General features: G+C 41.5%; 1 protein-coding gene across 2 annotated transcripts; it reads left to right on the forward strand.

The window, feature by feature from the left end:
- The first annotated feature begins 1,528 nt into the window (after positions 1 to 1,528).
- tmub1 (transmembrane and ubiquitin-like domain containing 1) lies at positions 1,529 to 8,817 on the forward strand. 2 transcript variants are annotated; one of them, XM_080542775.1, is made up of 3 exons: positions 1,529 to 1,573; positions 3,988 to 4,714; positions 7,693 to 8,817. In XM_080542775.1, the coding sequence occupies exons 2-3, from the start codon at positions 4,041 to 4,043 to the stop codon at positions 8,042 to 8,044; spliced, it is 1,026 nt and encodes a 341-aa protein (XP_080398901.1). In that variant the 5' UTR covers positions 1,529 to 1,573; positions 3,988 to 4,040; the 3' UTR covers positions 8,045 to 8,817. The 2 variants fall into 2 exon arrangements, with proteins under 2 accessions (XP_080398901.1, XP_080398902.1); XM_080542776.1 differs by lacking the exon at positions 1,529 to 1,573 and adding an exon at positions 3,770 to 3,867.
- The last annotated feature ends 3,549 nt before the right edge of the window (positions 8,818 to 12,366 follow it).

A 12,366-nucleotide genomic window follows, 5' to 3' on the forward strand; every position in this document is an offset into this window, starting at 1 on the left:
GCTTATTTTTGGTAACTCACGAGATGTATTAAAATAATGATATATGATATATTCAAATAATTAGACAAATCTCGTGAGATTTCTCAGAATAAGCCTGGATTTTCCTTCAGCAATGTTGATGGAATACCCCCCAGATCTGTTGGTCTGTTTCGTTTGGTTTGATGTCGAGTCATAATTATTGTTGATATTGTGTTCGGCACACTGATTAACAAGAACATTTAAAAATGGCACTTCATATCAAAAAGGATGCCTAGCCCATACTCATTGAGTATGCTAGTAGTAGTCTATGCCATTTCGAACACAGCCACTGTGTAAGCCTAACTGTACTAGTCTACTGTAGTCTAAATGTTGAAGAGAGAGATGGGTGGTGGCCTTCATTTTTGACCCCAAAAATAGTTTTGGGTCGCTTTTGGCTGCCCCCCCCCCCCCCCCCTCCCCCCCCCTACTGAACTATTGCCCCTTTTGATTGATTGAGAATGTTTATTTTGGTCCCCTATACAATTCACAATACAGATATAAAAAATGTACACAGTCACAATGCATAACACCAGGACCAAAAAGGTGTAGGCTGAAGCCATGGCTTATTGCGCCTACCCTTGTTACATGTATGCATGTCCCCCCATGAATGCATAATCAAAACATTGAAAGTTTTATAAACAACATTTCACTTACGCATGTCAACAAAAAGTTCAAAAAAATACCAAACAAAAACTATATTTAAACCTCTGTTTTATACTTGTTAATCATCTTATTTTTTTTATTATAATTTTTAAAATCCTTTTAGTGTACTGCACATTTTCATTTCGTTTTCAAAAGTATTCCATAAATTAACTCCTTTAACTGTTATACATCTTTGTTTTGCATTTTGTTCTAATCTTTGTTTTCATAAACATACATATTCCTCTGAGTACGTAATTACTCTGTCTAACTTGAAATAGTCTCTGGATACAGTCTGGAAGCATCTTATTTTTTTTACTTTATACATTACTTGTGCCATTTTGAAGTCCACCAATTCTTTAAATTTGAGATCATGTATTCATCGTGTTTATGAATAATGTGTTAGTTGGTTCTTGATAGGCAGCTCTGTTTATAATTCGTATAGCTCTTTTCTGTAGTAAATAGATTGGATTTGTGATTGTTTTGCATGTGTTTCCCCACACTTCCACACAGTAAGTTATGTATTCTGTGTTCAATGACTGGCTACGCCCCTGCTATTGACTTCAACAGCTGTTGATGAACATCATCAGGTGGTTTTGACAGGTTTTTGGTGCAATGACAATATGTTTTCAGGTCTCGGTGTGTCAGCAACAGCGATGGAGGTGGAGACTAGCCAGGAGAGTTTTTTTTGTTTTTTTTGCTGTGTTATAATATCTATCCATAAATATCAGAAAACGAATTATTCATATTTTACTTGGAACAAGCTGGAGGACATTGAACTACATTTCCCAGCAATCAACATAACGTGAGTCACTCCTAGGTCACATCCTGTCCCACTGAACCTTACAGTCAGGAAGTTAAAAGTAAGTGAATTCATTTAGCTTAGTAAATCATGATGCGGTCTGAAATGTTAACAGTAAGTTGTTTATACGCATGTGTTGCCTTTGAAATGTGTTTTTTTTAGTGACATTAAACCTCCCGACGTTTGTTTGATATGATATCTGATATTTCAAACCGATCGATTAGGGTTTTTATTGTCTTCAAAAACCGCTATACGACCAAGAGAAATGGGCTTGAATGTGTTTAGTTTATCTGTCGCCTGGGCTAAGCTAAGCGACGCATCGTGACGTTAGAATTATAAGGTTCTATCTCCATTTTGGTCAAAATGTAGTATTTTTTTTACATAATCTGATCCATTAGGTGTTTATTAATGCCCGTGTGGTGTCATTTTTTAAAATGTTTACATTTTTGAGTTAGTAATTCATAAAATACAAAGGTTCCATCTGCACAGAACATAATGGAATGTAAAAACTTTGACGCTCAATATCTCTGAACTGCCCTAAACGGAGATAGAACCTTCTCATTCTAAACGGAGATAGAACCTTATCATTCTAAACGGAGATAGAACCTTCTCATTCTAAACGGAGATAGAACCTTATCATTCTAAACGGAGATAGAACCTTATCATTCTAAACGGAGATAGAACCTTATCATTCTAAGCTCACGAAGTGGCTAGCTTAGCTAACCCTTTCTCGTTGTCAGCAGTTACCCTGCCCCAAAGCCTGCTGGTGATCGCTCAGTCATCTGTACCCCCTTACGTAACCTTACGATCTGTCAACATCATGATCTAACCTGACACATTGAGTAGTAAACGGTGGCTTCCTGCTCAATCAATCAATCAATCAATCAATAGAACAGGTGCTGTCCATACTGTTGTTGGACCTGTTAGCACGTCAGACTTATGTTATTGCCAGGCAGCTAATAACAGTCATACTCTGACAGAGACAGTATCTCTGACATCTGTCCCCATCGTCATCCATCCATCCACACAGTTACTTAGCTACTAAAAAATGACTCCGCTAGTACAATAAGGTATAATCTTCATGGAGGATCTTTATATGATACGTCAGTATTTACATTTCGTGACGTGATTTTTGTCAAAATCGAGTTTTTTTTACATAATCTCATCCATTAGGTGTTTATTAATGCCTGTGTGGTGTTATTTTTTTAAATGTTGACATTTTTGAGTTAGTAATTCATCAAATACAAAGGTTCCATCTCACAGAACATAATGGAATATAAAAACTGACCCTCAATATCTCTGAACTGCCCTAAACGGAGATAGAACCTTGTCATTCTAAGCTCATGCGTTATTGCAAGCTAATAACAGTAATCCTGACAGAGACAGTATCTCTGACATCTGTCCCGATCGTCATCCATCCACACAGTTACTTACTTAGCTACTAAAAAATGACTCAGCTAGTACAATAGTGTATAATCTCATGGAGGATCTTTATGTGAGACGTCAGTGTTTACATTTGTCATGACATTTACCAAATTGACTGACTGTCACCTGAACGTCACAGAAGACTAACAAGTGGCCTGCCTCGCCTAGTTTTGTTGTTGCCATTCATCCCCAATAACTTTAGTTCGCTCATCATCGAAAGGCCTGCTGGTGTTTGTTAGAAAGCAGAGCCTAATGTTTTATGTATGAGTGAGAACAGTAGAACTTTCAATGCCCCCCTTCTTGAAGGGTTTCTGTTTCAAAGGTTTGTGACATTTTCATTTCGTTAGAAGATTAACTCGCCTACAGGTTGCTACAGTCCAGATTTGCAGAAAGCAAAAGCCACAAGGTACTGCACACAATGAGTCACACCATTAGGTATGAATGATTGATTTGATTTTTTTTTTAGCAAACAGTCATCTGGCCATCCGGTTTCTGTTGCTATTTAGCGGTTTCCACCTTGAAATATAGCCTCTGTAGCTTCTGCTGGTGAAGTCTTCTGTCAATGGTAGTCTCTAACACATTCATGCCTACCTCCTGGAGAGTGTTCCTGAATCCTGATCTGTGGATTATTTTATTTTTCTTCTTAATTGTGAATTCTTCGTTCATCCTCTGTAGTCTTCCTTGGCATACCAGGCCTTTTTTTGATCCCTGAACTCACCAGTGTTTTTCTTCTTTTGGATGATCTTCCAAACTGTTGTTGTTGGCAAGCCTACGGTTTTGATTATTTCAGATTTCTCAGCCCAGTAATGACTTTGTTGACTTGCACTGACAACTCTTTGGTCTTCATGTTGACAAACACCAACAGAACTCCAATGGAAAACGAAAGCCTAGAATCGATACTAGACACTGTGAGCTCTCTTAAGCCGGCACAAATGATGACTGTACCATTTGAACAGTTTTCACGGGTGGGAAAAGAAACCGTGGTAGGAGTTGTTCAATGTTTGACTCTACTGCCTTTTAACATACGGTCCATGGTTTTATGCTTGACTGAATTCCGCCTGACTAAAGCCTCTTCTTTTTTCCTCTCCCTTCTGTGTTTTCAGGTGCCTCGTCTAACCTTGCCTTAGTGTGGGACCCCCACATCCCGGTCCCGGGCATGGCTCTCATCGAGGGGGTGGGGGACGAGGTCACCCTGCTCTTCGGGGCAGTGCTTCTGCTGCTGGTGCTGGTGCTGGCCTGGGTCTCCACGCACACGGCTGAGCCGCCCGAGCACCTCTTCACCACACCCCCTTCCTCCTCAGTCTCCGCCTCCTCATCTGCGGTTTCCGCCACCCTCCAGCTCCGGACCGCCCCCTCCTCCGACCAGCTCTCCACCCCCGGTAATGTCACCACTGAAGGGGACAGCCCGGAGCTGGCAACCCCCATCACCCTGGACACTCTGGTCCCACCCTCAGGGGAGGATGGGAAAGCTGAGCCCCAGGGAGAGGCGGGGAGCCAAAGGGGCGGTGGTCAGATACCAGAGGAAGGAGAAGAGGGGGCGGGTGGAGAGAGAAGCCTTCTGGAAGAAGAGCAGGGTGGTTTTGGGAGGGACGGCCTGAGACGCAGAGAGGGGGCTGTGGATGGCCAGACTGGAGCTGGACCTTCCCCTCCTTCCTCATCCCCACTCCCTTCTAGTCCACTAGACAGTGCCTCAAGTGCCAACCCCACCTCTGAAGCATATCCCACCGCCGATGATGTTAATCGGAACATGGTCCTCCGGCTTAAGTTCCTGAACGACACTGAGAGGATGGCCCAGGTCAGCCCAGAGGATACCATTGGCTACATCAAAAGGTACCTTTTCTTTTCATAGTATGTTGCATCTATTTCATGAAATAAATATATTAATGTTGTAGGCTTAGGTTTGCTTTTCATGCACAAAGAGATTCATGGGGCTGCTTGGACTTTTAAGGACTTTCTATTAGTTATATTTCATATGGTTGAGGGTGGCTATTACACAGTCGAGATGATAAACGTTCTCTTTTATTCATTACTTTGTCAGGCAACAGCCTAGGTAATTTTACTCTTCTGCACATCATTTGCACAGTCATCTCTCAGCAGTCGTGTGCATCAGTCTCCCCAGAGTTTTTCAGGCAAAGGGAATTTGAGCCAGCTTTATTCAGCTCATTATTGCATTAAGTGACAAGGGAACCAGTCTATTAAAGTATCTACAAAATGTGTAAACTAGCTCTCATAAGAAATCTACCAGGTCAGTGTGGTGATCAGGATTTGGGTGAGGCATGTTACCTTACATGTAATGTAATGTAATGTAATGTCACAACGTGTAACGTGAAGCAGCTGTCAATAATTGTACCCTTTGTGATAATAGCACCAAGGCAAGGCATAAGAAGCATTTTTGCCCATATATGGCCATCACAGATATTTTAAATAAGTAGTACAGGATATTACTATTCTCTAGGGATTTAAATGATATGCATCATGACTCCTCATCTGATGTTATATTAGTGTTAAGACATTTTATTTTTATTTTATTTAACCTTTATTTATACAGGTAAAAACACGTTGAGTCCCAAGGGCTCATTTTCAAGTGTGACCTGTTCACAGGCATACAACAACAACATCCACCACAAACAAATACAATACAAAACCTGGCCTACATAGTCTAAAACTAAACTAAAACTACATAGTCTAAAACTAAAACTAGTCTAAAACAGTCTAAGATAGTCTAAAACTAAACTAAAACTAGACAGCTAAAGAGCTAGGGACAGGGAGGGGTCAGCAATGGGCAAAAGGGAGGGTCAACTCAATTGCAAGAACAAATCATAGACTCGCACTGTATGTCTCCCAGCAAGAGCTTGAAACTGGAAATATGATAGGAAATTTGCCCAGTGCATTTCACTTAATGGGAAATCCCCAATAATAATGATTTGGGATGCACCAATACAACTTTTTTTCAGACCATGTACAAGTAGGCCTAGTACTTAATAATACCATTATAGTTCTAACATTGACTTTGAAAACATGTTTTATTGGAAATCAATCCCATCTGACAACACTGTTGATCACTGCGAGATGCTCCCTTAAAAAAAAAAAGAGTGTGTTCAGCACAGCAGACAAAAAATAGACTAGTCTTGATGTAACTTTCAGGCCAACTGTGATGGAGTACATTGCAATGGTCTGTAGGATACAATACAAATAGTTTTTGGTAGCGCGTATGCCTGAAGAAAGTCTATAAAAGACCGAAAGCTCGCGCAATAACATTGGATGGCGCATTGGATGAAAGATCATATGGAAGGAGATTAACTAAGTGACCATCGGATATAATTAACGGAAGCCAATCACAGAAGCCAGGTAGGCTTACTTGTGTGTAAGCTTTATTTGAAAGCTTACAATCTGTAGTTTAAGCACATGTAAAAAACTGAAAAAATACTTTTTGCACTTTTCACCAGCAGCTGTCACATATTGAGTGGGTTCATCAACACTTAAACTTTCGTAAAAAAAAAAAAAAGGAAAACAATTTTAAAAAACAACAACACGGTTTTGGTCATTTTCGCAGCTTGACGATTCCTGACTTGTTTCCAACGTCTTTCACCAGACCGTGTCACATATACAGAGCAGGGTTTAGCAGACCATAGTTTGCAGTCTGCTCTACTTTAGTCGTCATCATCGCTTGTCCTAAAATATCTCCAAACTGCTGACATTGCTCCTCCTCTGCTTACAAGAGATTATGTTATGTTGCCGTAAAGTGGTATCGGGGGCGGATGTATTCGAGTAGTTTTACGAGTACATGAGCACAGTATTGGGTATGAGTACTGGTATCGGTATCGGTGCCTCCCTAGTATTGATTTTCGTCCAGTGGAGACTGGAGAGATGTGAATCCAATTTAAGTGTCTTATGATGAAGCATCACTATGTGAGTCTAAGTTTAACTTCTAACCAACTTGAATCTGTGCAGACGTCCCCGGAATTTGATGTAGAGTGGTGGGGAAAACAATAAAATCGTTGGTTCCTATGTGGTGATTTCATTAATTAATGTAGGAATCATTGCGCTGTTAAAGGTTGTCTGTGACAGACGTGTCGCTATTGCACTGCTGCATTTCCCTGTCACCAAAAACCGCGAGCATTATTTTAATTTCTCCAGGGAGTGCAAAAGACCTTCCCATAAGTAGGGAAGTGACACAAATGATGCCATCCTTGTCCATCCGTCACCTTTTACGGTGCCCTGCATAGTATGTCACTCCCTGTGAATGTTTGAGCACTTATCAGCTGTTTCCTACTCTGAGGCTTGATAACTACCGGCCCAGGCTTTGAGCACTAGCTGGCCGCTAGTAAACCTTGGAAGGCACTGGCACCACTGTCAAAAAGTGACTAATTATAAATGTTTTAATTAAACTTTTTTATCTTTTGAACAGAGACCCCAGTCCAACTTTAAAATGTGTAGACCAAGTCCACTTAAATAATATATACAGATTTGAGCATTGTGTTGCATCAAATGCATTGTTTTGTGTGAAAATTTCACGAGTTTATTTGGAATAACAGGTGAACAACATGCTCATTTGGGGGACAATAAGGGTGTATTTACAAAACCTTTCCAGACTGCGCTTATGCTTCTGTTAGGTGACCAACACAAACCATTTCTTTGAGGCAAATCCTAATGTTCATACAATCAATGAATAAGTAATGTCTTGATTCTTCTGAGTTACCCATGGATTTATCAAGTTGGGATTCAGTCTTGAACACCTATGACTAGTCCTTGTATGTTTTGTCTGTGTTCATTTGACCCATGACCTGTCCCCTCCCTCTGCACTCCAGGACCTACTTTGCTGGACAGGAGCACCAGGTTCGCCTCATCTACCAGGGCCAACTACTGCAGGACGACGGCCAGACACTGGCCTCGCTTAACCTCGCCGACAACTGCGTCCTCCACTGCCACATCTCACAGCACGCCACCAGGGCGGCGCCGGCGGGGGCGCGGGCAGCCGACCAGGTCCACGTGGCTCTCAATGTAGGCAGCCTTATGGTGCCCCTCTTTGTGCTCATGCTGTCAGTGCTCTGGTACTTCCAGATCCAATACCGGCAGTTCTTCACGGCGCCGGCCACCGCCTCCTTGGTGGGCATCACCATCTTCTTTAGCTTTGTGGCGTTTGGGGTTTATCGCCGTTGAAGGTCCGCAGTCATCAGTCAATGAATCAAGGCTAAACCAAGACAGTCTTAATGTGGCATCCTCTGACTCATATGGAAGTACTGGAAAAGTGTTTGGCAAACGCTTAGTAGTGGTCTTGGATCACATTGCAGTCAACCCATTCCTTGTTCCACGGATCACTGCAGATCAAGAGGAAGACGACAAGGAGGATAAGCTACATGAACTGTTGAGAAGCACCCTTAGCGTCCCTCCCCCCCTAGCTTCCCCTGTTAGGAGCCAATCCCTACTACCTAGAACACCAGAGCTCAACGTCACACCCGACCTCCGGGCATGTTTAGATCTCTTCAGACGCCATGTTGGAGGGTTTGATGGTGGGACAGTAATGTCAGAGAGGCATGCACACGATTCTCTGTGAAAAAGCTTAACACATTTTTTTTTGTCTATTTTCTTTTGTTTTTATCTCTTTTCTTCACACATCACATCATGTTCATCCTGAAATGCACCAAGAAAGTTTTCAGGCATATGGATTTTTTTTTAATGTATAGAGATACTCATTGTGCCTATCCTAATAATATAATTTTTCTTTCTTGTTCATGTATTCTGGTATGCAGGCACCATGTGTAATTGGTGCTTGCCTGTAGAAAATGATCTGTTTTGTGTGGGGCACCCTCTTGAACACGGGTGGGACTTCGACTAGGCCAGAGGCCCACATGTCTCTGTTTGTCTGTCTGTCTGTCTGCAGTCTTTCTTACTGCAGTGAAGGAGGTTCAACTGCTGTTGTGCTGTTTTTTATGTTGGGACTTAAAGCGTCATTTTTGTGTACAATATGGCGTTTGAAAACAAAAGATACAAATTCTATTAAATCATCCTTTTATTTAACGGTGTTGTCATTGTGTTCTTTTGAAAAGACTGTCTGAAATTATTGTATAAATCATTAGCAAACATTTTGATTGTTAATAAAAAAAAAACTACACATGCACCAAACTGCAAAAAGGGCTAGTTTGCAAAATTCAGAAAGCAGGTCCCTAGAAAAGCTCTCAAAATCAGCGCAGTACCTATTCAAGATATTTCAGTTGGCCTATTAAGAAGTAGTCATCTGTGTGACGTCTTACCAGATATAAATATACTTATACAACAGTTAGTTCCGACCAAGTAATTTGATTGGACAAGAGGCATTCCATGAGTTACGATATACAGTATAACAGCACTGGGACTTTTAACTATATGTATCACTCCGCCGCACAGATGTTCTACTAAATGACCGTTAATTATTAGACTACATCTTTGTGTTCAGGTTACTAGGCAACAGTCCATTTGAAGTTCAGTTGCGGAACTATTTTATTTATTTTTTATGATTAAATAAACAAACAAATCATAATCTGTTGTCGCTTATTACTGTTAACTAATAAATCGCGCTGTAGAACTGTTGTATAAAAGCAATATCACACTCGAGGTTGTGCTGTTATACTGAATATCAGCACGGCTGTGATTGTCTTCGGTACTCGGCCTGCGGCCTCGTACCTATGACCGAATCACAGCCGTGCTGATATTCAGTATAACACACTCCCTCTCGTGTGATATTGCTTAAATGTCATTTATTGGCATGCATGTATTATTGTTCAAACGGATTTACTATTCCATCACCCCATGAGTTAACAGTCCCTTTATATATTTGAGGACGCTCCTTTTAAACCTCATTCTGAATTCAGTGCTGGTCGCGCCTACGCCGCTTTCTGCCGCAATTCACAGTTTGCATGTGTCGTCACGGCATAATGGGAACGCCCACCTGGCGGGCAAAACAAATCTTTCTTCCGCTGCCTGCCAGCTATTTTATCAGGTTTTTACCAAGTAATTAGTTGTTTGACAAAATGCTGGATAGTTGCTGTGCAATCGGGTGCACTAACCGACGAGGAGACGACCCTGGGTCAGTGGCGGACTCAGGCTGTTTGAAGGGCAGGGGCGAAAAGAAAAAAAGGGCACCTACTGCACAACATAGGGCACGTCCAACATAGGGCACCAATAGGGCACGTCCTCTCATTTTTGCCACTCAAAAGGGCATTTTTGCCACTCAAAATGGCACTTAAGAGAGACGTTTTTCAACTACAGAATTCCGTCAGAAAAAGAAAACCCAGAGGAGAAGATTGTGGATTTGTGCTATTAGACGTGTCTCAGTCCCTGTGGAGGGCAAACCATCAAAGTACACACGTCTCTGCAGCTCTGAACATTTCAACGATAAGCTCAAGTAAACACAGATTATTTTAATTATTTACGTAGCCACTTTACTCTATTATACTGAGCCAATTACCACTATTGCACTATTGTCATTGTTCATATTGTATTCCACCCCTGTACATTGTACACCGCACACATCTTTTATCTAGTATGTTTTGTATATATAGTTATTTTTAATCTTGTCGTATCATATTGTTATGTATTGTTTTTGTTTGCTATGCACCGTGGATGAGAGGGAAACGCCCTCTGTACATATATTGGATTGACAATAAAGCTGACTTTGACTTTGACTAATTATTCTATTTTTAGTCATTATCTTTGCATAATCGTTCTGACATGGTTTGTTTTTGTGCACGCTACCAGCTTGGAGTTGGTTGTGTAGGTCCTTTAGCTAGAGATATAAGATATATGTGGCATAAGCATATATATGCCCACCATAATTAACAAAATCCCCAAACAACTTTCCCATAGATCAGGAACACTCTCCAGGAGGTAGGCAGGAATGTGACAGAGACTACCATCTGCAGATGACTTCACCAGCAGGAAACATGTGTTCTTGTTTGTGTGTATCAATATCTGACGTGTATTCGAAAACAAAAGCATAGTAACTGCATATGGCCCCTGGTCCTAGAATACATGTATTTATTTCTTATGATGACTGAATTATTTGTTGTAAGTTGCTTTGGATAAAGCTGTCTGCTCAATGTCAAAAATGTAAATGTAATATAAATGTAAACATAAAAACAAATCCTATCCTGCTCTACCATACCAGTAATACATTGAGAAGCCTGTACTGTACCATATGAGACATGCCACGGTGAATGTATTTGTTACTGTATCAGCTGTTGTCTCCTCTAACATAACCAATTGCATGTACAACCTCATAATGTGTAATATCTTGTAGTTTTTATTGATTTACCTGGTCATGTTTGGTCTAAATTGCCTCGCAAGAGGTGAATGTGACACTGAAAGATGGGAAATATGTCACTTAGCCAATCAGAGGGCAAAGTTGAGTTACTACCATCCTGCTATGCAATTGTTGATAGGGGGCAGAGGGTTCTGGATAGGTCCAGAGCCTAGCTCTCTTGCAAATGTGCTGCAATGATTTTAATTGTCCACATGGGGACGCTAGTGTCTTGAGGAAAGTAGGGCCAGTCAAGGTTTAAAGCCATTCGATGTTGTTTTTTCTACTGGCCAATGGAGGAGGGTCCCGCTGCGTCCGAGGCCGGGTGGAGCGGAAAGTAGACTTATTATATTATATTATTATTATAATATTTATTATTATATATATTATTATATATATTATTATTATTTGGTTATTATTATTATTATTATTATTATTATTTTGTTCGAGCGCATACTTGGACGCAGCGGGACCCTCCTCCCCCTCGACGCAGCGGGATATACTTGCATCATTGACCGGAAGTAGATGGGGGAGTTCCACTACTGGAGCTCGGAGGGAAAAACAGATGTGATTTTTACACTTCCGTGTCAACAGGAGCTTTGATATATAATAATGTTCTTTTAACACCACACTTCTAAAGCCACCGTCGCGTCTGGATCTGTCCATCGGTACAGTAGGATGGATCAGAGCCTGAGCCACGTCGTGATGGTAAGCATTAAGCAACACCGACGAATATCCATGATGGTTGGAATATCGTCCGTTTCACCTAACATGGCCGAGTGAGACATTGCCGCATCACTGTGTCAAACGACCATTAGCTGTGAAGTTTTTATTTTAAAGTAGCCTAGTGTATATTATGGTATTATCTCTATAAACTAACGATGTGTTGTCTTTAATGTTTGCGCTAATAAAGCAAAAAGACAAAAATGCAGAAAACAGCCTTCGGCGTATGGGTAGTTGTTTTCCTCTCCACTCCACCAGGCTCGGGGCCGAGGGGCTACCCTTTTACCACCCCGAGGCCTGGTTGAGGGGCTACCCTTTTACCACCCCGAGGCCTGGTTGAGGGGCTACCCTTTTACCACCCCGAGACCTGGTTGAGGGGCTACCCTTTTACCACCCCGAGACCTGGTTGAGGGGCTACCCTTTTACCACCCCGAGACCTGGTTGAGGGGCTACCCTTTTACCACCCCGAGGCCTGGTTGAGGGG

Source organism: Nansenia antarctica, assembly GCF_963989245.1.
Source record: "Nansenia antarctica genome assembly, chromosome: 12".
Lineage (NCBI taxonomy): Eukaryota > Metazoa > Chordata > Actinopteri > Argentiniformes > Microstomatidae > Nansenia > Nansenia antarctica.